Raw genomic sequence first — 23,859 nt, 5'->3', positions numbered from 1 at the left:
ATTCATCTCCCCAGAGATTTTATCTTAACCTTTAAAATCCCTATCCCACACTAAGGGGCAGATGTATTAACCTGGAGAAGGCATAAGGAAGTGATAAACCAGTGATATGTGCAAGGTGATAAAGGCATCAGCCAATCAGCTCCTATATGTAAATTAGCAGTTAGGATCCGATTGGCTGGTGCCTTTATCACCTTGCTCATATCACTGGTTTATCACTTACTTATGTCTTCTCCAGGTTAATACATCTGCCCCTAATTCTCTTACGTTCCAAATACTGTTGCATGTTTATCTATGTTTGTGTGAAACTTTTTCCCCCTCAAATACAGAAGTTTGAAATTTAGATTTATAGGGGTATATTCAATTGAAGTTGAAAACTGCCATCTGTCGAAAAGACGGCAGTTTTCGACTTTTTATGGTCGAATCCTGATTCGACCTATTCAATATATCCCTACATTTTTCGACAAGTCGATAAATTCAACTTGTCGAAAAGCACGTGGATCGGCGGAATAGCTACCGATCCACATGCTTGTGTCGAAAACGGGGCCAAAACCGACAGGTTTTGGCCCCCTTTGAGATGCGGACCCAGAGGAGGAGAGGGGGGAGAGCCGCAGGGAGACAGCCGGCAGGCACACAGGGGAGATCAGCGCTACAGTAGCGCTGCAGCAGGATGTCACCCTGCCGCCCGACCTCACGGCTGCTTCCACCCGGCTCCAGCACGCTTGCTGGAGCCGGGTGGACACTGCAGTGAGGTTGGGTGGCTGGGTGACATCCTGCTGCAGCGCTACTGTAGCGCTGATCTCCCCTGTATGCCCGCCGGCTGTTCCCCGCGGCACGCCCCCCTTCTCCTCCTCTGCGTCCCATCTCAATTCGACTTGAAACAGTAGAATAAAGATGAGATTTGAATATGGGTTGTCGGATCCATTCCGACAAATACATGTCAGAATGGATCCGACTTTAATTGAATATACCCCATAATTGGTTAACTCTATTCACAATGTACTGTATATACGGGATAAGGGGTAAGAGAGGGATGAAAACACATACCACCACATAAACTGCTTTCTCACAAGCTGTTCCCAAAGGCATCCAGCCATTTGTAGCTCTTCTTCTGCTGATCCTCTGCTGCTTGGGGTGGCTTTTGCTTGTTTTGCTGTCAGCTGCATGGACACACCCCAACGTGTTCCGAACACCCGATTTGGAGCCACTTGGGGGTTTGGAGCTCTGTGGGCATTCGCGTGCAGTTTTCAGCATGGCCATTGTCCGAGGTTCCGAGTTGGGTGTCTGTAGGTAGGGGACAGGCTCGGCAGCAGGTGGAACACTGGGAACTGGGCATCCTGAGAGCGGGTGAGCAGGAGACACGGGGTGACCTGCTGAGGGGATTGTTATGCTGAGCTGGTCTAGTGATTTGTATCCTTCTAAAGAGCAGGAAACGAAAAAATAAAAATACAATTTAATTATGCAGTGACAAAACTGTTGAAAAAAATAATTTTGTTGGCACACCTAATTATGCCACTTATACTTGATGTAGGTAACGTAAAAGTAGCAGACAAATAACAATAAATCAGCAAGTTCAGCAATGAATGTATTATGTACTGTAACATGCTCTGCCGAGTTAGTATCAACATTTATATACACTGAACAGAGAGGATTAATTCACAATAAAGAAAAGACAAGCGCCTCTAATTCACCAAAATATAGATATAAAAGTGTGTGCTGTAATACATGTAACCGAACACATGACACTCCATGTCCTGCAACCTTTAGTAATTGAATATTTTGTCCTCAAACTAACTACACTGATCAAAAGTAATGTAAGTTATGACGGAACAAATTTCTCTGTATCTGTCTTGTGCTTCTTTAAATAAAATAATATTAGAAGAATGCGTTATCATAAGTTATTTAGGTATTATGCAGTTGAGAGGCTTCAAGAGAAAGAATTCTGCTCTTACACAGTGTTATAATATAGTGTATGATACTACTGCCTAATGGTAGAAACCATGATTAATATAGTAGCTTCATGAATAATAAGGGGTATATCCAATAAGCCGCGGCAGAATCTATGGGTTAGTGCGCATTACACTCTGGTTTACCACACAGGAAAAATGCAGGATAACTGAATAGCTCTGGCCATGAAACCCAGAGCTTCGCCCTACGCAGTAAACCCAACGCCTACTTGAATATGCCACTAAGGGTTAAATGTTTCCGTAGTTTCTAAACAGTAGTCAGATAATCAGAGTTATAAAGAAAGTCTCCTTACAAAGGTCTATTGTTTCGAAAGTTAAAGCTACCGTATCTGGCATGTCACAGTTGAGAGCTATAAAAAAAGTAATACGAGATGTCTCAAAATTCACTTGATTATGTTTAGATGGATCTAACCGCCCCCCCCCCCCAAAAAAAAAAAATGCAGCACATAAATAAATGAACTAAATGATTTGTTAACAACAACAACAACAACAACAACAACGTCATCATCATCCTGTGGTACTGTATCTTTCATATGATAGAACAAAGTTGGGGAAAAAAAACCCAGAAAACACACGTGCTACATAGCTGCTATTTATAAAAGGTTACCAGAAAACATAACAAACATGTGTGGTCCTAATGCAAAACAGGATTTTGGTACATACCGGTAAATTATTTTCTCTGATTACACAGGGGATACTGGAGAGCTTACGCTGGGGTATAGAGGCTTAGTTGCTGGGCGCTGAAAAATACTAATTTAGAAAAGTGTGATGCTCCTCCCCCGTCAACTACCCAACATCCCCCAGTTAGAAAATTGTAGTCCAAGAGGAGATGGAGCAGAGGAGAGTTGAAATAGGAGGAGAACACACGAACAGAACAGAAAAAAATAAATAAATAAATAAATAGGTCAAACCCCAAAAACTATCCACAAGAAGCAGGTGAAAAAGAGCCGTGGAGGGCTTCAAATGTTCCCTTTGGAATCCGAGAAAAGGATTTACCGGTAGGTACCAAAATCCTGTTTTCTCTTTCATCCACTAGGGGACAATGGAGAGCGTACGCTGGGGACGTCCCAAAGTTTCCCCCCTAGGCGGGAGGGCTCTGAGGAACCTGCAAAACTAAGTGGCCAAAACGAGAGGCCGAAGATGCAAACATGTCAAATCGATAGAATAAACGTATTTGACGAGGACCAAGTTGCCAGACGGCAGAGTTGCATAGTTGAAGCCCCGCGACGCACCGCCCAGGACTTCCCCATCGACCTGGTGGAATGCGCCCCAATGGAGGACGGAGGCTGCAAAGCCTTGCTGACATATGCCTGACGGATAGTCACACTAATCCATTGAGTCAGAGTCTGCTTGGCAGTTGGCCATCCCCTTCGAGCAGTGTCATACAAAACAAATGAGTCCGATATCCATAAGGGGGCAGTCCTAGCGACATAAATGCGCAAGGCCTGGACCAAATGCAGTGTAGTGGGTTGCTGAGAATCCTCCCGAAAAGCCGGAACTACAATCGGTTGATTAATATGAAAGGGGGACGCCACCTTCGGAAGGAAAGTAGCCTGCGTCCACAGTTCAGTCATGTCATCGTGGAATACAAGATATGGTGGCTTGCAGAACAGCGCACCCAATTCAGACGCTTGGCGAGCAGATGCCAGAGCTAGCAAAAGAACAGTCTTCCAGGATAAAAACCTAATTTCGACCTCCTCCAATGGTTCAAATGTAGAGGATTGAAGGAAGGATAGCAGCAAGTTTAAACCCCATGGTGCCGTAGGCGGAACAAAAGGAGGTTGAAGTCTGAGCGCTCCCTGAAGGAATGATTGCACTTCAGGTAAGAGAGCCAGACATCGTTGGAAAAAAATTTGAGGGGCAGAAATCCGTACCTTTAAAAGGACCCCAATTGGAGGCCCGAGTCTAATCCAATCTGAAGGAGGAAGGTCTCGACCCCAACACCAGGAACAAACGACAACAAATGCGGTGATAATATGCCGCTGTAACTGGTTTTCTTGCCCGAAGCATGGTAGGGATTACAGAGTCTGGAATACCCCTACTTCTTAGGATAGCGGTCTCAATAGCCACCCGTCAAATGTAGCTGTGCTAGATTTTGGTGTAGAAACGGACCTTGCTGCAGGAGATCTTGCTGAAGCGGCAGAGTCCATGGTTCGTCTGCCAGAAGCAGTTGAAGATCAGAGAACCAGCTCCTTCAAGGCCAGTCTGGCGATATCAGAATGACTCTGAGCGACTCGCGTTTTATGCACTCGAGAATTCGAGAGAGAGAGAGAAGCGTAATGGGTGGAAAAATGTACAACAGATCGAAATTTCAGGGAGCCGTGAGCGCATCCACTGCTTCTGCCGCTGGATCTCTTGTTCTGGACACGTACTGTACCTTGGTAGTTGATGATTCAACCATGATGCCATAAGATCAATTTGAGGACATCCACAACACCTCCGGGTGTAGAGCCCACTCTCCCGGGTGAATGTCCTGGCAACTGAGGTAGTCCGCCTCCCAGGTGTCCACCCCTGGAATGAAGACGGTGGACATAGTCACCCGATTTGCCTCTGACCATTGCATAATCAGAGAGGCCTCCCTCATCGACAGGTGGTTGCGGGTTCCGCCCTGTCTGTTGATGTACGCAACAGCTGTAGCATTGTCCAATTGTACCCAAACAGGTCTTGACCGAAGAACGTTGTTAATTGCCCTGAGTTCTAGAACATTTATTGGTAACCGACTTTCCTGGGTCGACCACCTTTCTTGAAAGTGATAATCCAGGACAATGGCACCCCAACCCCCGGAGACTCGCATTTGTCGTTAGAATAGTCCAATTCCAAATTTCAAACAGACGTCCTGCTACCAGGTTGGGTAGTTGGAGCCACCAGAGAAGCGACATCCTTGTCCGAGATAAGTGGACCCTGCGATGTAGTTATAGGTGAGAGCCCAACGAGTGAGACAGAAGGTCCAGTTGAAAGGGCCTGGAGTGGAAACGGCCCAATTGTAGTGCCTCGAAGGCTACCACCATCTTTCCAAAGAGACGATTACAGAGGTGTAACGACACCCATTTTGGGTTTAGAACCCTTTGGACCATTTGACAGATGTCCTTCGCCTTGTCCAGGGGTAGAAACACTCTCTGCTGTCTTCTGTCGAGAATCAATCCTAGAAACCGAAGACGCTGAGTTGGTATTAGGTGAGACTTGTCGAAATTGACGATCCACCCATGACGAATTTCAGTCTGGTAAGTTAAAAATACATGTTCTAGGAGAGTAGTTTTCGTTGGTGCCTTGATTAACAAGTTGTCCAGGTAAGGAACAATGGTGACCTCCAATGACGTAGATGGGCGATTATCACTGACCATAACGTTGGTGAAGACTCAGGGAGCAGAGGACAATCCGAACGGCAGAGCCCGAAACGGATAGTGTTCCTGTAAAATGGTAAACCGCAGGTAAGTCTGATGCGGTTCCCAAATTGGGATGTATAGATATGCATCCTTTATATCCATGGAAGTCAGGTACTCGGCCGGTTCTCAGTTCGTGATCACCGACTGAATGGACTCCATCTTGAAACAATAAATTGTCTGATACTCATTCAAGGATTTTAGGTTGAGAATCAGACTGACGGAGCAGTCTGGTTTGGGAACCACAAAAATGTTGGAATAGAACCCCCGACCCCTCTGGTTTACTGGGACTGGTACCTACACATGTGATGCGAGAAGGGCTTGTATGGCTTCTTGCAGAACTGCAGACCTTTCTGAAGACTGAAGTAGACCTCTTGAAAAGAACCGTTCTGGTGGGAAAACTGAAGAACCTATTTTGTACCCTGACTATATCAAATGGCGAATCCAAGGGTCTGATGACGTGTTGCCAAACCTGATGGAAAGTCAGAAGACGAGCACCCAACTGTGGATCCCCTAGGTGGGTTGGAAGACTGTCATGCCATGGTTTGTCAGTTTTCTTGGTTTCTGGTGCGAGAGCAGGATCCTCAGGAAAGTTAAGGAACTTCTTCACTGCCAGACAATGGTTCACTCCTTGCGCACCGGAATCAGATTCCTGGACAGGTTCCTCCCATTCACCTTACTCCACGTCCTCGAGATGAAGTTGCTCATCATCTGATTCATCCGACTGAAGGATTGGTGGAAGCGGACGATTCTGCCTAAGGGAAGAAGTAGGAGAAACCCTGCTAGAAGACCTCACAGCAGTTACAAGACCCTCCATGGACTTAATTAAGCCCTTTGCCCAGGCCGGTGATGTCTTACGGGACTCAGCCAGTTTGCCGATAACGCAGCCACAGATCCAGCCAGGATTGATGCCCAGGCAGGAGTGTTAGAAGCGTCCTCTGAGATTGCAATGGAACATGAATCACACAAAGTAAAATTACCCTGTGGATTTGAGAGCGTAAACTCAGTGTTGCACAGAGTACAAGAAAAGAGCTTCTGAGAAGCTTTTGTGTTTGACCTGCTGTCATGCTCTAGGACACACACACGTAAAAACAGTACACACATACACAGATAAAGGTGTTCACAAAAGAGACCAGAAAATGATATGGAAGCAGAGTCGGGGATCACACCACTCACCCCTTAATTCCCTGTCTCCACCAACCAGCTTAATACCCCAGCGTACTCACGACCTTGTTTCGAGAGGCTGGGATGTGGAGTTTTATTTGCTGGTTTGGTAGAAGAATTACATTTTCACTGCCTCAGCATGGCAGAAGTGTAGGTCTCTGTAGAAACTTGTTCACCTGTGCTCAGCCTGTAGGAAGGAGAGGTACAGGGAATAAATAAGAATTTACTCACCGGTAATTCTATTTCTCGTAGTCCGTAGTGGATGCTGGGAACTCCGTAAGGACCATGGGGAATAGCGGGCTCCGAAGGAGACTGGGAACTCTAAGAAAGAATTAGGACTACCTGGTGTGCACTGGCTCCTCCCTCTATGCCCCTCCTCCAGACCTCAGTTAGGGAAACTGTGCCCGGAAGAGCTGACACAATAAGGAAAGGATTTGGAATCCCGGGTAAGACTCATACCAGCCACACCAATCACACCGTACAACTCGTGATACTATACCCAGTTAACAGTATGAACAACAACTGAGCCTCTCGAATAGATGGCTCCAAACAATAACCCTTTAGTTAGGCAATAACTATATACAAGTATTGCAGACAATCCGCACTTGGGATGGGCGCCCAGCATCCACTACGGACTACGAGAAATAGAATTACCGGTGAGTAAATTCTTATTTTCTCTGACGTCCTAGTGGATGCTGGGAACTCCGTAAGGACCATGGGGATTATACCAAAGCTCCCAAACGGGCGGGAGAGTGCGGATGACTCTGCAGCACCGAATGAGCAAACTCAAGGTCCTCCGCAGCCAGGGTATCAAACTTGTAGAATTTTGCAAACGTGTTTGAACCCGACCAAGTAGCAGCTCGGCAAAGTTGTAAAGCCGAGACCCCTCGGGCAGCCGCCCAAGAAGAGCCCACCTTCCTCGTGGAATGGGCTTTTACAGATTTAGGATGAGGCAGTCCAGCCGCCGAATGTGCAAGTTGAATCATGCTACAGATCCAGCGAGCAATAGTCTGCTTTGAAGCAGGAGCACCCAGCTTGTTGGGTGCATACAGGATAAATAGCGAGTCAGTTTTTCTGACTCTAGCCGTCCTGGAAACATATTTTCAGGGCCCCGACTACGTCCAGCAACTTGGAATCCTCCAAGTCCCGAGTAGCCGCAGGTACCACAATAGGTTGGTTCACATGAAAAGCTGATACCACCTTAGGAAGGAATTGGGAACGAGTCCTCAATTCCGCCCTATCCATACGAAAAATCAGACAAGGGCTTTTACATGACAAAGCCGCCAATTCTGATACACACCTGGCCGACGCCAAGGCCAACAGCATGACCACCTTCCACGTGAGGTACTTTATCTCCACGGTTTTAAGTGGCTCAAACCAATGCGACTTTAGGAAATCCAACAACACGTTGAGATCCCAAGGTGCCACTGGGGGCACAATAGGGGGCTGAATATGCAGCACTCCCTTTACAAAAGTCTGAACTTCAGGCAGTGAAGCCAGTTCTTTTTGGAAGAAAATCGACAGAGCCGAAATCTGGACCTTAATGGAAACCAATTTTAGGCCCATAGTCACCCCTGACTGTAGGAAGTGCAGAAATCGACCTAGCTGAAATTCCTCCGTTGGGGCCTTCCTGGCCTCACACCAAGCAACATATTTCCGCCATATGCGGTGATAATGTTTTGCGGTCACATCCTTCCTAGCTTTAATCAGTGTAGGAATGACTTCCTCCGGAATGCCCTTTTCTTTTAGGATCCGGTGTTCAACCGCCATGCCGTCAAACGCAGCCGCGGTAAGTCTTGGAACAGACAGGGCCCCTGCTGCAGCAGGTCCTGTCTGAGCGGCAGAGGCCATGGGTCCTCTGAGATCATTTCTTGAAGTTCTGGGTACCAAGCTCTTCTTGGCCAATCCGGAACCACGAGTATAGTTCTTACTCCTCTCCTTCTTATTATTCTCAGTACCTTGGGTATGAGAGGCAGAGGAGGGAACACATAAACCGACTGGTACACCCACGGTGTCACTAGAGCGTCCACAGCTATCGCCTGAGGGTCCCTTGACCTGGCGCAATATCTTTATAGTTTTTTGATGAGGCGGGACGCCATCATGTCCACCTGTGGCCTTTCCCAACGGTTTACAATCATTTTGAAGACTTCTGGATGAAGTCCCCACTCTCCCGGGTGGAGGTCGTGTCTGCTGAGGAAGTCTGCTTCCCAGTTGTCCACTCCCGGAATGAACACTGCTGACAGTGCTATCACGTGATTTTCCGCCCATCGGAGAATCCTTGTGGCTTCTGCCATCGCCAACCTGCTTCTTGTGCCGCCCTGTCAGTTTACATGGGCTACCGCCGTGATGTTGTCTGACTGGATCAGCACCGGCTGGTGTTGAAGCAGGGGTCTTGCCTGACTTAGGGCATTGTAAATGGCCCTTAGTTCCAGAATATTTATGTGTAGGGAAGTCTCCTGGCTTGACCATAGTCCTTGGAAGTTTCTTCCCTGTGTGACTGCCCCCCAGCCTCGAAGGCTGGCATCCGTGGTCACCAGGACCCAGTCCTGTATGCCAAATCTGCGGCCCTTTAGAAGATGAGCACTCTGCAGCCACCACAGCAGAGACACCCTGGTCCTTGGAGACAGGGTCATCAGCCGATGCATCTGAAGATGCGATCCGGACCACTTGTCCAACAGATCCCACTGAAAGATCCTTGCATGGAACCTGCCAAATGGAATTGCTTCGTAGGAAGCTACCATCTTTCCCAGGACTCGCGTGCAGTGATGCACCGACACCTGTTTTGGTTTCAGGAGGTCTCTGACTAGAGATGACAACTCCTTGGCTTTCTCCTCCGGGAGAAACTTTTTTCTGGTCTGTGTCCAGAACCATCCCCAGGAACAGTAGACGCGTTGTAGGAACCAGCTGCGACTTTGGAATATTCAGAATCCAGCCGTGCTGTTGTAGCACTTCCCGAGATAGTGCTACGCCGACCAACAACTGCTCCCTGGACCTCGCCTTTATAAGGAGATCGTCCAAGTACGGGATAATTAAAACTCCCTTTTTCCGAAGGAGTATTATCATTTCGGCCATTACCTTGGTAAATACCCTCAGTGCCGTGGACAGACCAAACGGCAACGTCTGGAATTGGTAATGACAGTCCTGTACCACAAATCTGAGGTACTCCTGGTGAGGAGGGTAAACAGGGACTGTCACGATCCGGGTATCTGGACGCCATTACTTACCCTTCAGATGCCTCCTAAGGCTGGCTCAGCGTTCCAGGACCGGATCCCATCTGTTATACGGATGTCCACATTCCTGCCTCCTCTCCTGTCACTCTGAGACGCGGTCACCGCAACGCCTGTTACATCCGGAATGGCGTCTCCCGCGGCCTCCGCCGCTGTTCCTGAGTTTCTACATGCAGAATGTCAGAGTGGTGATTACGTCAGCCGCGGCCTCCGCTGTGCCCGCGTGGTTAAATGTGCACTTATCAGTCAGGCGTCTCCTGTCTCCTGTGGCCGGCGCCACCATTACTGTTTTAATTTCCACATGGATTACAAACCAAACTTCCCTCCAAGTGTCTGCATGGGCGCAGCCATCTTGGATTCTGTCATCTGTTCATTTCCACCAATCTGTTGTTTGCAATGTTAATCTGCATAATTGCCTAGCCAATCCCTTCCTTGCTGCAGGTATAAGTATTCTGTGCCTGAGCAAGGAAGGCGTCAGTGCTTTGGTTGTCAAACCTAGTTCCAGTTTGTCTCTCTCCTGTGGTTGTTTTCCAGGTTCCAGCTCCTATCTCCACACTTCCACTAAAGAGACCCGCACCAGCATTTCCACCTGCGGTGTAGCCTGACTCTCCTATCCATTTGGATTCATCTGCTTCCAGCTACAGATCCACCTGCTCATGGGAGCAAGAAAATGAGTCGGAGTCTTCAGACAAGCATCCTATTATTAATCCGTTGGCATTCTCCACGGTAGGGATGGACTCTACGCCCCCACTAGGGAAAAGTTTTGTGAAGCCGGTGCTAAGGAAGAAGCTCATGCATTGGGCCCATGCTTCCCGTTTTGCCGGACATACAGGTATCCAAAAAACCCTGGAGTTTATCTCTAGGTCCTATTGGTGGCCAACTCTGAAAAAGGACGTCACTGAGTTTATTGCATCTTGCCAAAAGTGTGCCCAACATAAAGTATCCCGCCAGTCGCCTGCGGGGCAACTGGTTCCACTATCCGTTCCCCGTCGACCATGGACCCATCTGTCGATGGATTTCATTTCAGACTTACCCATGTGCAACAAGTTCAATACCATCTGGGTGGTAGTTGACCGGTTCACCAAGATGGCACACTTCATTCCTCTCACCGGTCTTCCGTCAGTTTCCAAGTTGGCTCAAGTGTTCATACAAGAGATCTTCCGACTTCACGGTCTGCCTGAAGAAATTATCTCAGATCGAGGAGTTCAATTCACAGCCAAATTCTGGCGAAGTTTATGTCAAGTCCTCCAAGTCAAACTAAAGTTTTCCACAGCCTACCATCCTCAGACCAATGGTCAAACTGAGAGGGTGAATCAGGACTTGGAGGCCTTCCTCCGCATCTATGTGTCTTCCTCTCAAGATGACTGGGTTCAATTACTTCCCTGGGCCGAGTTCTGTCATAACAATCAGTATCATTCCTCATCTTCTTCAACACCATTCTTCACCAACTTTGGATTCCACCCTAAAGTCCCTGAATTCCAACCGCTCCCAGCAACTTCTGTTCCAGCAGTGGATATCACCTTGCATCAGTTTGCAAACAACTGGAAGAGTGTACGAGCAGCTCTGCTCAAGGCATCGTTCAGGTATAAGAAGTTTGCGGACAAGAAGCGTAGAGCGGTTCCTGCTCTCAAGTTGGGTGATCGGGTGTGGTTATCCACGAAGAATTTGAGGTTAAGAGTTCCCAGTATGAAGTTTGCACCTCGCTACATTGGTCCTTTCAAAATTGAGCAAGTCATCAATCCTGTTGCTTACAGACTTCAGTTACCTCCCTTCTTAAAAATACCCAGGACATTCCATGTTTCCCTGTTGAAACCGCTGATCCTGAATCGGTTTCATTCCTCACTTCCTCCAACTCCGAAAGTCCAAACTCAACGAGGCGTTGAGTATGAAGTGGCCAAGATCCTGGACTCACGTCACCGTTACGGTCAACTACAGTATCTTATTGACTGGAAGGGTTACGGCCCTGAGGAACGCTCATGGACCAATGCTTCTGATGTCCATGCTCCTGCCTTGGTCCGGAGATTCCATTCCAAGTTTCCTCAAAAGCCAAAGAAGTGTCCTGGGGCCACTCCTAAAGGGGGGGGGGGGGGGGGGTGTGCTGTCACGATCCGGGTATCTGGACGCCATTACTTACCCTTCAGATGCCTCCTAAGGCTGGCTCAGCGTTCCAGGACCGGATCCCATCTGTTATACTGATGTCCAAATTCCTGCCTCCTCTCCTGTCACTCTGAGACGCGGTCACCGCAACGCCTGTTACATCCGGAATGGCGTCTCCCGCGGCCTCCGCCGCTGTTCCTGAGTTTCTACATGCAGAATGTCAGAGTGGTGATTACGTCAGCCGCGGCCTCCGCTGTGCCCGCGTGGTTAAATGTGCACTTATCAGTCTGGCGTCTCCTGTGGCCGGCGCCGCCATTACTGTTTTAATTTCCACATGGATTACAAACCAAACTTCCCTCCAAGTGTCTGCATGGGCGCAGCCATCTTGGATTCTGTCATCTGTTCATTTCCACCAATCTGTTGTTTGCAATGTTAATCTGCATAATTGCCTAGCCAATCCCTTCCTTGCTGCAGGTATAAGTATTCTGTGCCTGAGCAAGGAAGGCGTCAGTGCTTTGGTTGTCAAACCTAGTTCCAGTTTGTCTCTCTCCTGTGGTTGTTTTCCAGGTTCCAGCTCCTATCTCCACACTTCCACTAAAGAGACCCGCACCAGCATTTCCACCTGCGGTGTAGCCTGACTCTCCTATCCATTTGGATTCATCTGCTTCCAGCTACAGATCCACCTGCTTTCAGCATCCAGCTTCCAACAGAGGTCAGCTCTTCTTAAAGTGCCGGTACCCTTTTCTGCAGATTATCATTTATCACCGGCATTATTATTTCACCGCTCTCAAGCTCCAAACATCACTTCATATTTCATCGCTCTCAAGCTACATTTATTATTTAACTGGTTCCAGCCAGTATCCACTCCGTGCCAACATCAGTCTGGTTTCAGCCAGTATCCACAGCAGCCGTTTTACCCACAGCAGCCCAGCTTTTCCTGGAACACCAGCTGGTACGATCCTGGGCTATTTCCATTGCTACAGTCGGGCCTGGTAAGGACTTTCCACCTAGAAGATTATAAGAACTATATCTCATACTACCAGAGCCCTGTGGTCCTTGCCACCCTGTAGTACCCAGGAACTGTGTTATTTCCCTGCTGAGTTTTAGGTTTTCTTATTTGCTGCTGTGTTACGGAGTATGTCATAATAAACATCATTGACTTTTATCCTGGTTGTCGTGGTCACGCCTTCGGGCAGTTATTCTACATGTTACTTACATGTCTAGGGGTCTGATACAACCTCCCAGGTTCCGTTACATCTCAGCCCCTACAACTGAGGCTGCCTCCCGTCAGCTCAGGCCCTCAGTTGTGACAGGGACATGCAGGTAAGCATCCTTGATGTCCAGTGATACCATGTAATCCCCTTCGTCCAGGCTTGCAATAATCGCCCTGAGCGATTCCATTTTGAACTTGAACCTTCTTATATAAGTGTTCAAGGATTTCAAATTTAAAATGGGTCTCACCGAACCGTCCGGTTTCGGTACCACAAACATTGTGGAATAGTAATCCCGTCCTTGTTGAAGGAGGGGTACCTTGATTATCACTTGCTGAGAATACAGCTTGTGAATCGCCTCCAGCACTGCCTCCCTGTCTGGGGGAGCTGTTGGCAAGGCTGATTTGAGGAAACGGCGAGGGGGAGACGTCTCGAATTCCAGCTTGTACCGCTGAGATACCACTTGTAGAATCCAGGGATCCACCCGTGAGCGAGCCCACTGGTCGCTGTAGTTCTGGAGACGGGCCCCCACCGCAACTGGCTCCGCCTGTGGAGCCCCAGCATCATGCGGTGGACTTAGAGGAAGCGGGAGAGGACTTTTGTTCTTGGGAAGTGGCTGTATGGTGCAGCTTTTTCCCTCTACCTCTGCCTCTGGGCAGAAAGGACGCGCCTTTAACCCGCTTGCCTTTCTGGGGCCGAAAGGACTGTACCTGATAATACGGTGCTTTCTTTGGCTGTGAGGGAACATGGGGTAAAAATGTCGACTTCCCAGCTGTTGCTGTGGAAACTAGGTCCGAGAGACCGTCCCCAAACAATTCCTCACCTTTGTAAGGCAAAACCTCCATGTGCCTTTTAGAATCTGCATCACCTGTCCACTGCAGAGTCCACAATCCTCTCCTGGCAGAAATGGACATTGCATTAATTCTAGATGCCAGCCGGCAAATATCCCTCTGTGCATCTCTCATGTATAAGACTGCGTCTTTAATATGCTCTATGGTTAGCAATATAGTGTCCCTGTCGAGGGTATCAATGTTATCAGACAGGGAATCTGACCACGCAGCAGCAGCACTGCACATCCATGCTGAAGCAATAGCCGGTCTCAGTATAATACCAGAGTGTGTATATACAGACTTCAGGATAGCCTCCTGCTTTCTATCCGCAGGCTCCTTTAAGGCGGCCGTATCCTGAGACGGTAGTGCCACCTTCTTTGACAAGCGTGTGAGCGCTTTATCCACCCTAGGGGATGTCTCCCAACGTATCCTGTCCTCTGGCGGGAAAGGGTACGCCATTAGCAACTTTTTAGAAATCACTAATTTCTTATCGGGGGAAGCCCACGCTTCTTCACACACTTCATTCAACTCATCAGATGGGGGAAAAACCATTGGTTGCTTTTTCTCCCCAAACATAATACCCTTTTTTGTGGTACCTGGGTTAATGTCAGAAATGTGCAACACATTTTTCATTGCCGTAATCATGTAACGGGTGGCTCTGTTGGAATGTACACTAGTCTCATCGTCGTCGACACTGGAGTCAGTATCCGTGTCGACATCTGTGTCAGCCATCTGAGGTAGCGGGCGTTTTTGAGCCCCTGATGGCTTTTGAGACGCCTGGGCAGGCACGGGCTGAGAAGCCGGCTGTCCCACATCTGCTATGTCGTCAAACCTTTTATGTAAGGAGTTGACACTGTCGCGTAATTCCTTCCACATATCCATCCACTCAGGTGTCGACCCCGCAGGGGGTGACATCACATTTATCGGCACCTGCTCCGCCTCCACATAAGCCTCCTCATCAAACATGTCGACACAGCCGTACCGACACACCGCACATAGACAGGGAATGCTCTGACTGAGGACAGGACCCCACAAAGTCCTTTGGGGAGACAGAGAGAGAGTATGCCAGCACACACCACAGCGCTATATAATGCAGGGAGTTACACTACACAAGTGATTTACCCTATAGCCTGCTATATATATATATATATATATATATATATATATATAGTATTTGTGCCTAAATTTAGTGCCCCCCCTCTCTTTTTTTACCCTATTGAGCCTGGAAACTGCAGGGGAGAGCCTGGGGAGCGTCCTTCCAGCGGAGCTGTGAGAGGAAATGGCGCCAGTGTGCTGAGGGAGATAGCCCCTCCCCTTTTTCGGCTGACTTCTCCCGCTTTTATAATAATAATAATAATAATGTGGCAGGGGTATTTTACACATATACAGCTTCTTAGGCTATATTATGTTGTTATTAGCCACTTTAAGGTACTCTAATTGCTGCCCAGGGCGCCCCCCCCCCAGCGCCCTGCACCCATCAGTGACCGGAGTATGTGGTGTGCACAGGGAGCAATGACGCACAGCTGCAGTGCTGTGCGCTACCTTAATGAAGACCGGAGTCTTCAGCCGCCGATTTCCGTGAAGATCTTCATGCTTCTGGCTCTGCAAGGGGGACGGCGGCGCGGCTCCGGGACCGGACGACCGAGGCTGGGCCTGTGTTCGATCCCTCTGGAGCTAATGGTGTCAGGTAGCCTAGAAGCCCAAGCTAGCTGCAAGCAGGTAGGTTCGCTTCTCTCCCCTAAGTCCCTCGTTGCAGTGAGTCTGTTGCCAGCAGATCTCACTGAAAATAAAAAACCTAATAAATACTTTCTTTACTAGAAGCTCAGGAGAGCCCCTAGTGTGCAACCAGCTCGAGCCGGGCACAGATTCTAACTGAGGTCTGGAGGAGGGGCATAGAGGGAGGAGCCAGTGCACACCAGGTAGTCCTAATTCTCTTAGAGTGCCCAGTCTCCTTCGGAGCCCGCTATTCCCCATGGTCCTTACGGAGTTCCCAGCATCCACTAGGACGTCAGAGAAATAAACTGTGAACAGCAATTTGTATTGCATTATATAAGGCTGCATCTGATTTACACAGCAGCTAGAGGAGTGAGAGGAATTATGGCACCACTGTGAGGCTCCGCCCCCGCCTACCGAATCTGTAATGGAGGGCTAATGACCGCCATTCATCTAGCCATGGAGACCCTGCTTGAGGTTCCCGGTCTCCGCTGTAGTGCCCACCCGTGGCTACATCTGCCGGGAACCGCCGCCGGTAATAAGAGAAAAGAAGCGGAGCAATCCAAGCCGCAGCCCAGAGACGCCTCCAGGTAACCGGAGTGGAGGTGGGCGTCCAGTGTCCCCTGTAGAATCAGAAAAACAGATTTACCGGTAGGTACCAAAATACTATTTTCTCTTTCATTCTACTAGGGGACACTGGAGCTTACGCTGGGTTCGTCCCAAAGTTTCCTCCCTGGGCAGGAGAGCTCTGGAGGTACCTGCAGGACCAACTTACAGAAACTGGAGGCCAAAGCCGCGAATGTATCAAAACAATAGTGTCAGGTCTGTGTCAGTATCTGTTCCCGGAGGGGTCACTAGTGGGTCAGTGGCTGTGCGATGGAGGAAACGAGGAGGCTGAAGTAAGTTCCAGCGCATGTGTGTAAATGGTATTTATTGAGTACACACAGGAAATATAAGTAACTGGAGCAATGTAAATGTAAACGTATGATTCAGCACGGAAGCTGATAGAGATATTTCAGTCTGGGTACCGATGATTGGTCTTGGAACCAAGAGAGACTTGGAACAAATGACGATCGGCCTGGGAACTGATGATGAACAGGAACAGATGAGTATCAGCCTGGGAAACGACGAACAGGAACAGATGACTATCGGCTTGGGAACCGATGGTGAACAGGAACTATCGATGGTCGGCCTAGGAGCCGATGGTGAACAGGAACAGATGACTATCAGCCTTGGAATAAACGATGGTCGGCCTGGAAGCCAGTGATGACTTGAAACGGAGCTTACACAGATACTTGACAATATCGATGATTGGACTGGAAACCGATGGTAACTTGAAACAGGATTTGTACAGGCAATTGGTAACACAGCTGATCAGCCTGGAAACCAATAGGAACTTAAGACAGAGGTACACAGTCAATAGGCAATGCTTGCATACAACAACAGAACCAGGTTAGGTTATTGCGGGACACAGCTGAACTTTAACCTGGATGCTTTAGTGCAGGTTGAATAGCACAGTGCTGATGCAGAGTAATAACAAACAGGTGAGTATGATATGGAGCACCTGGAGAGAGTCTCTTACTGCAAGTGATTGTAGGAGCAGAGTGTAACTGAAGCTTTAGACAAACTGGAAGGCTGGTACCTGTAGTTCCACGGAGCACTGACACAGTAGACTGCAAATGAAAGCTGGAACAGAATGCAGATGGGGCTGCAACTGAACTGGATGGCTGGGGTCTGTAGTTCCACGGAGCACTGACACAGGAGAGTCTCAGGAGACTGCTAGTGAATACTGGAGCAGAATGCAGATGGAGCTGCAACTGAACTGGATGGCTGGTGCCTGTAGTTCCCTGCAACTGCACTGGATGGCTGGTGCCTGTAGTTCCACGGAGCACTGACACAGGGGAATCACTGGAGACAGGAGACTGGAGCCAGGAGACGCTTGTTCACAGGATGTGACGCATTGTTCAAGGCAATGATACGGAGCAGGAACTCTGGCTATATACCCCATGGTCAGCAGGGATTGGAGAAACAAGTCATGTGAGCGATCCAGTGCTCAGGAGTGGATAGCACCAAGTCAGCTGACTGCAGGTGTCATGGCGGCGCCCATACCCTGGAGATGGTGGGAATACATCGGGGTACATGCTGTATGGCAAGTGAGGTACACACTGGAGAGATTGTCTGCACATTGCAGGCAATCATGGAACGTGCTGGCAGGCTGAAGATGTGACCTCCAGAGACATGAAGCAAGTGCAGATTCCTGACAGATAGAACTTAATAAAAGTGCTTGCCAACGACCAAGTGTCTGCCCGGCAAAGTTGTGATGTGGAAGCACCTCGGCGTGCTGCCCAGGATGTACTAAACGACCTAGTGGAAAGCGCTCCAAGAGAAGCTGGAGGTTGCAGCTGCTTACTGACATAAGCTTGTCGAATGGTTAGACGAATCCAATGAGCCAGAGTCAGCTTGGAGGCCGGATATCCTCGTCAGGCAGCATCATACAAGACAAACGTGTCCGATTTTCTCACCGAAGCCATCCTGTCGACATAGATATGTAAAGCACTTACTACATCCAGAGTAGATTAACTTCCGGAGGGATCCCGAAAGGCTGGAACAACAATCGGTTGATTTATATGAACCGCAGATACCACCTTTGGAAGGAAAGACGGTTGAATGCGAAGTTTCGCTCCGTCGTCATGGATGATCAGATATGGCGGTTTACACGAAAGAGCCCCTAAATCAGAAACGACGAGCTAAGGCTAGAGCCAACAAAAGGACTGTTTTCCACGTAAGAAGTCTAAACTTGGAATCCTCCAACGGTTCAAATGTAGGAGATTGAAAAAAAGACAACATCAAATTTAAGTCCCATGGAGCCGTAGCTGGAATAAAGGGAGGCTGAAGTCGAAGCGCACCCTGAAGAAAAGTCTGTATTACCGGTAGCATGACCAACCGTCTTTGGAAAAAGATAGATAGCGCAGAAATTTTAACTTTTAGAGGCCCTACCCGCAAACCTGCGTTCAAACCCTCTTGCAGAAACAGTAGTAATCTGGAGAGACGAAAAGACTTGGAAGGAAATTGACGACCCTGACACCAAGCCACATAGGAACGCCAGATATGGCAAAAGTGGGCCGATGTCACTGGTTTCCTAGCTCTCAACATAGTAGGGATGACTGAATCAGGAATCCCTTCATCTTTTAGGATAGCAGTCTCAACAGCCACCCATCAAACGCAGTTATGTCAAATTGGGGTGTAGAAACGGATCATGGGGGCACTCTGAGTTGATCGCTCGCAACTTTTTGAAGCGCTGCGATCAGGTCAAATCTCTGCAAAACTGCGCATGCACCGCAATGCGCAGGCACGTCATACGGGTACAAAGCGGATCGGTGCTGGCCAATAGATTTAACGAAGAATCCATTTGCACAGCCGATCGCAAGGAGATTGACAGGAAGAGGGTGTTTGTGGGTTTCAACTGACCGTTTTCATGTAGTGTTTGGAAAAAAACGCAGGCATGTCCAAGCGTTTGCAGGACGGGTGTCTGACGTCAATTCCGGGACCGGACAGGCTGAAGTGATCGCAGTGGCTCAGTAAGTTCAGACCTACTCAGAAACTACACAAAACTTTTTTGTACCGCTCGGCTGCACAAACGTTCGCACACTTGCAAAGCTAAAATACACTCTCCCATAGGCGGCGACTATCGGATCGCAGCGCTGCAAAAAGTTGCTAGCGAGCAATCAACTTGGAATGACCCCCCCTTGTTGTAGAAGATCTGGTCGAACAGGTAGAGTCAAAGGTTCGTCTGCTAGAAGAAGCTTAAGATCCGAGAACCAACTTCATCAAGGCCAGTTTGGTGCTATGAGACTCACCGCGGCCGACTCTCATTTTATTCTCTTTAAGACCCGAGGCAGAAGTGGAATGGGCAGAAATAGATATACCAGAACGTAATTCCAGGGAGTTGTGAGAGCATCCACCGCCTCTGCTGCTGGATCCCTTGTTCTTGACATGCATTTTGGAAACTTGTGATTTAATCTTGACGCCATGAGATCGATCTGCGGACAACCCCATTTGTGAATTAGGGCCTGGAACACCTCTTGGTGAAGTGCCCACTCCCCCGGGTGAATATCTTGGCGATTGAGGTAGTCTGCCTCCCAATTTTCCACTCCTAGGATAAATACCGCAGACAGGATCACCTGATTGCTCTCTGACCACTGTAGTATCGGAGAGACCTCTCGCATTGCCAAGCGACTGCGAGTTCCGCCCTGCCTGTTGATATATGCCACCGCTGTTTCATGGTCGGATTGAACTCAAAAAAGATTTGAGTAGAAACCCAGACTCCTTTGATTCAATGGGACTGGCACCAACACCTGTGATACCAGCAGATTTCGAATAGGTTCTTGCAAAAGAATGACTGAGGAAGACTGGTTGTGAAGAACCGATGTGGGGGAGAAGTTTCAAAATCTATTTTGTAACCGGACGATCAAACGGTGAATACAAGGATCTGAAGAGGTTTGTTCCCAAACCTGATGAAATGCCATGAGTCAAGCACACACCTGTAGAGCTCTCAGGTGGGTTGGAAGACCGTCATGCCACCTGTTTCTCAGTTGTCTTGGCTTCTGGACGACGCACTGCTCTCTGAGCGCGACCTCTGCTTCCTCTTGTCTGAGAGAAAGCTACTCTACCTCTGCCACGAAAGGACTGTTGAGAATGAAAGGATTGAAAGGAAGGACCTGTATAGGGTCATCTGGCCGGTGGAGGTGCAGACAGCAAACACGTGGATTTCCCTCCCGTGCCTTGAGCAATCCATTTGTCTTATTCCGGTCCAAATAAAGTCTCACCTGTAAAAGGAATGGCTTCAGCCGCCTTCTTGGATTCAGTATCCGAATGCTAAGATCTTAGCCAGATAGCTCTGTGAGCTGAAACGGTCAACGCAGAAATTCTGGAACAAATAAGACTTGTGTTCTTAGCGGCAGACGCCAAGTAATTGGCCAATTCACGTATGTGCTCCGTGGTGATCTTAAGCTACGTTCTAGATACCACGGACTCCAAGCCACTACTCATTTCTTCTGCCCATTTGACAATGGCAGAGTTGACCCATGCGCTTACCAGGGTAGGACTAAGCTGGGCTACTGCCGCTGTGTATATGGACTTTAAAGTGGACTTAATTCTACGGTCCGAAGCATCCTTGAGAGACATGGCCCCTGGTACCGGAAACGTAGGCTTCTTTGATAAACGAGACACCGAAGCATCTACAGGTGGAGGAGTTTTCACTTACTTGGCTTCAGGTACAGGTTCCTCAGGAAAATTAAGAACCCGTTTAACCGCCAGGATCAGACCTTCTACTCCCTGACCACTGTCATCAGTATCCTGGATCGGCTCTACCGGAAGTTCTTCCCATTCACCCTCCTCCACTTCTTCCTGTAATTGTTCATTGTCAGATTCATCAGACTGAAGAACAGCCGGGAGAGGTCGTTTCGGTCTTTGGGAAGAAGACGGAGAAGGTTCCTGGGTGGGTCTGTTAGACGAGCCTATAGCCGTCACAAGACCCTCCATCATGTTTGTTAAATTCTTGGCCCAGGTTAGCTCCATTTTACAGGATTTAGCCAACTCTGTTGAGAAAGCTGCAACAGATCCAGCCAGTGCAGATGCCCAGCCTGGAGTATCAGTAGCGTCAGCCTTATCTGCGCCACCTCTGTGTTACATTGTTCACAAAACGTGGAACTGGGAGAATCAGTCAAAATAAACTTTGCTTTGCACTGTAAACATGAAAATAGCTTCTGATAAGCTTCTGTGTCTGACCTGCCAGTCATGTTTAAATGCACCCACACAGGTAAAAGCAGTCACTTCAGTAAAGTAATATATATTTAAAATAGCGGAGAAAGACCAGATAATAAGGGAGTAGAGAAGGAGTAACACAATCCCACCCTTAATTCTCCTGTCTCCACCAACAAACCAAACACACCCGCGTACTCATGACCTTGATGGGGTAACTCTATTGGTAGGAGACATGAAAGTAACCGAAGCTGCAGAAGCAGTACGAGTCTCTTATAGTTCTTCGCTGTATGTGTTGCACAGCCGTGCAGTGTAAGCTGTAATATTGTGGAACTGTGTGGAGGAGAGCTACAGATATAAACGAACTGCTATTGTTAACATACAGTTAATTCCCCTGTCTCTGCTGAGACAGGTGGGGAAAAAAAAAAAAAAAGAAGAGCGCCACAGTGAGGCTCCGCACCCTTTTTCATGCTTCCCCTCTGCAGCAATGGAAATGGATTCACCTTCACCATATAAAGGCCCCTGCAGCGCAGACAGTTACTGTGTATGTAGCTGAAGATATTATCAAAGCAGGGGAATGGAGGCACCTGTAAACAGAGCAGTGTTCATGTACTCACTGCAGTGCATCTCATGCTGCTCTGCGCCTCCACTCCCCGCCGCGCAGAGCCAACCATAGCCCATTCCTGTGACAGGGATAACAGTAATGACCGACGGGACCCGACGCATATAGCGCCTGCCCCCCTGGCGGTAACCGCCATCATAGTTCGCCGGGACCCGTCGCTGCTCAGCGGTACACACTATCGCTGAGAGGTGAAGGGGAACTCACTGTTTAGGTGGATTCACTTGTTAGCCGCCTTTTACGCCTTTGTGAAGCAGGTGCCGCAAGCCGCAATGTGGTTATCGCAGTGGCTTTAGAGAGCCCTGGTAACCCCAGTAACACCTCCTGGTGATTCTTCAATCTCATGTAAAATAAAATAAAAAATACCTAAGAAACTACTGGAGGAAGCTCCATTGTGGCCAGCTCTCTCTGGCACATTTTCAAAACTGGGGAAAGGTGGTTAGTAGAGGGGGAGGAGCCTTACACAATTTCAGATATGCCAGTTCCCACTAGCTAACCGCTCAATACCCAGCGTAAGCTCTAGTGTTCCCTAGTGGAATGAAAGAGAAATTAGTATTGTGAAACTCCAAGCAACTAGGCCTCTATACCCCAGCGTAAGATCTCCAGTGTCCCCTAGTGGATGAAAGAGAAAGTCACACAAGCATAAATTCTACTATAACTGGCTGCTGTAATCACATCACAAGAAGACAAGAATCAGTTTGATTGACAGATAAATAAAGCTAAGCTGCCAGTCTCGGATTCTAGGTCACAAGCACATACAGTAATTCTTGCCCTTTTCTCTGTTATTACGTTTCATTGGTCTAAAATGGTAGTCTATATAATTTATATAATTATTTAGGGGGAATTCAATAAGACCCGTTATTTTAATGGGGTGAAAAAGTGGGGCAGCCTCAAGCTGTAACACCAGTTTTTTTTTTTTAAAGGGGCAAAAAATTATAAGGCAAAACCATGCCTTGTAAACGATTACCCCTTTAATAAAAAGTCAGATCGTCCGGCATCGCACCTCCGGAAATCTCGGACTCTATTACATCCTGCCGTTTGACTTTGATCAGTCTGAGGAAGATTGAAAGACGACAATGGGTGCAGGTAATCTGGTTTGAAGATGCCAGCACACAACTGATTGAATAAGTTGACACTAATCGCAACAGAGTTTAAGATATTGTCCCCTACTCAAACACATTAAAATGTTTACAACTTAGTGGAGATTTTGTGTGTGTGTGTGTGTGTGTGTGTGTGTGTGTGTGTGTGTGTGTTGGACTGGGTGTGAAATTACGGTGTTTATTGTAATTTTTGACAGTCGTATTTCAAGAATTCAATTTTATTACCATTGATGTAGAGTTATAGGCCCTACACACTGGCCGATTTTTGGAAAGATATGAACGATCTCGTTCATAAATGAACGAGAACTCGTTCATATCTTTCAGTGTGGAGGCTCCAGCGATGAACGATGCGCGTCCCCGCGCTCGTTCATCGCTGGTCTCCCGTCGGCTGTGCATGCAGGCCAATATGGACGATCTCGTCCATATTTGCCTGCACTTCAATGCAGCCGCGTGACGGGGGGAGTGAAGAAACTTCACTCCCCCCGTCACTGCCCCCCCGCCGCCGGGTCGCTCGTCGGCCGTATTCGCCGTCGGGCAGCTCGGCGACGGGTCGGCCAGTGAGTAGGGCCCTTTAGAGTCTACATCCAGGTTTTTACCAATCTTTTACTGGTAATTGGCATAGGCATACTGTGCAATATGGACCATAGTCCTTTGACCTTTGATTAGCTGCACTACTAATAAAAGGTCTGTATATTTGGCTATTGCTTGCTGACCTAATTTAATTATGACTCCTGTGATACGAAGAGGCAGAACTAGATTCGTGGAACTACACATACCAGCAAGTTGTATTGCAT

General features: G+C 48.2%; 1 protein-coding gene across 11 annotated transcripts in view; it reads right to left on the bottom strand.

Moving 5' to 3' along the window:
* Nucleotides 1-23,859, bottom strand: part of BAHD1 (bromo adjacent homology domain containing 1) — a 534,426-nt gene that overhangs the window by 135,123 nt on the left and 375,444 nt on the right. For all 11 annotated transcript variants that reach the window (XM_063947814.1, XM_063947817.1, XM_063947815.1 and 8 more), the window contains one exon: nucleotides 1,045-1,415. In XM_063947814.1, the coding sequence (XP_063803884.1) occupies nucleotides 1,045-1,415 (371 nt within the window). The remainder of the gene's footprint in view (nucleotides 1-1,044; nucleotides 1,416-23,859) is intronic.

The sequence above is a fragment of the Pseudophryne corroboree genome, chromosome 12 (genome assembly GCF_028390025.1).
Source record: "Pseudophryne corroboree isolate aPseCor3 chromosome 12, aPseCor3.hap2, whole genome shotgun sequence".
Classification (NCBI taxonomy): domain Eukaryota; kingdom Metazoa; phylum Chordata; class Amphibia; order Anura; family Myobatrachidae; genus Pseudophryne; species Pseudophryne corroboree.
The sequence above is the reverse complement of the archived record's forward strand: the minus strand, read 5'-3'. Positions and strand labels throughout refer to the sequence as shown.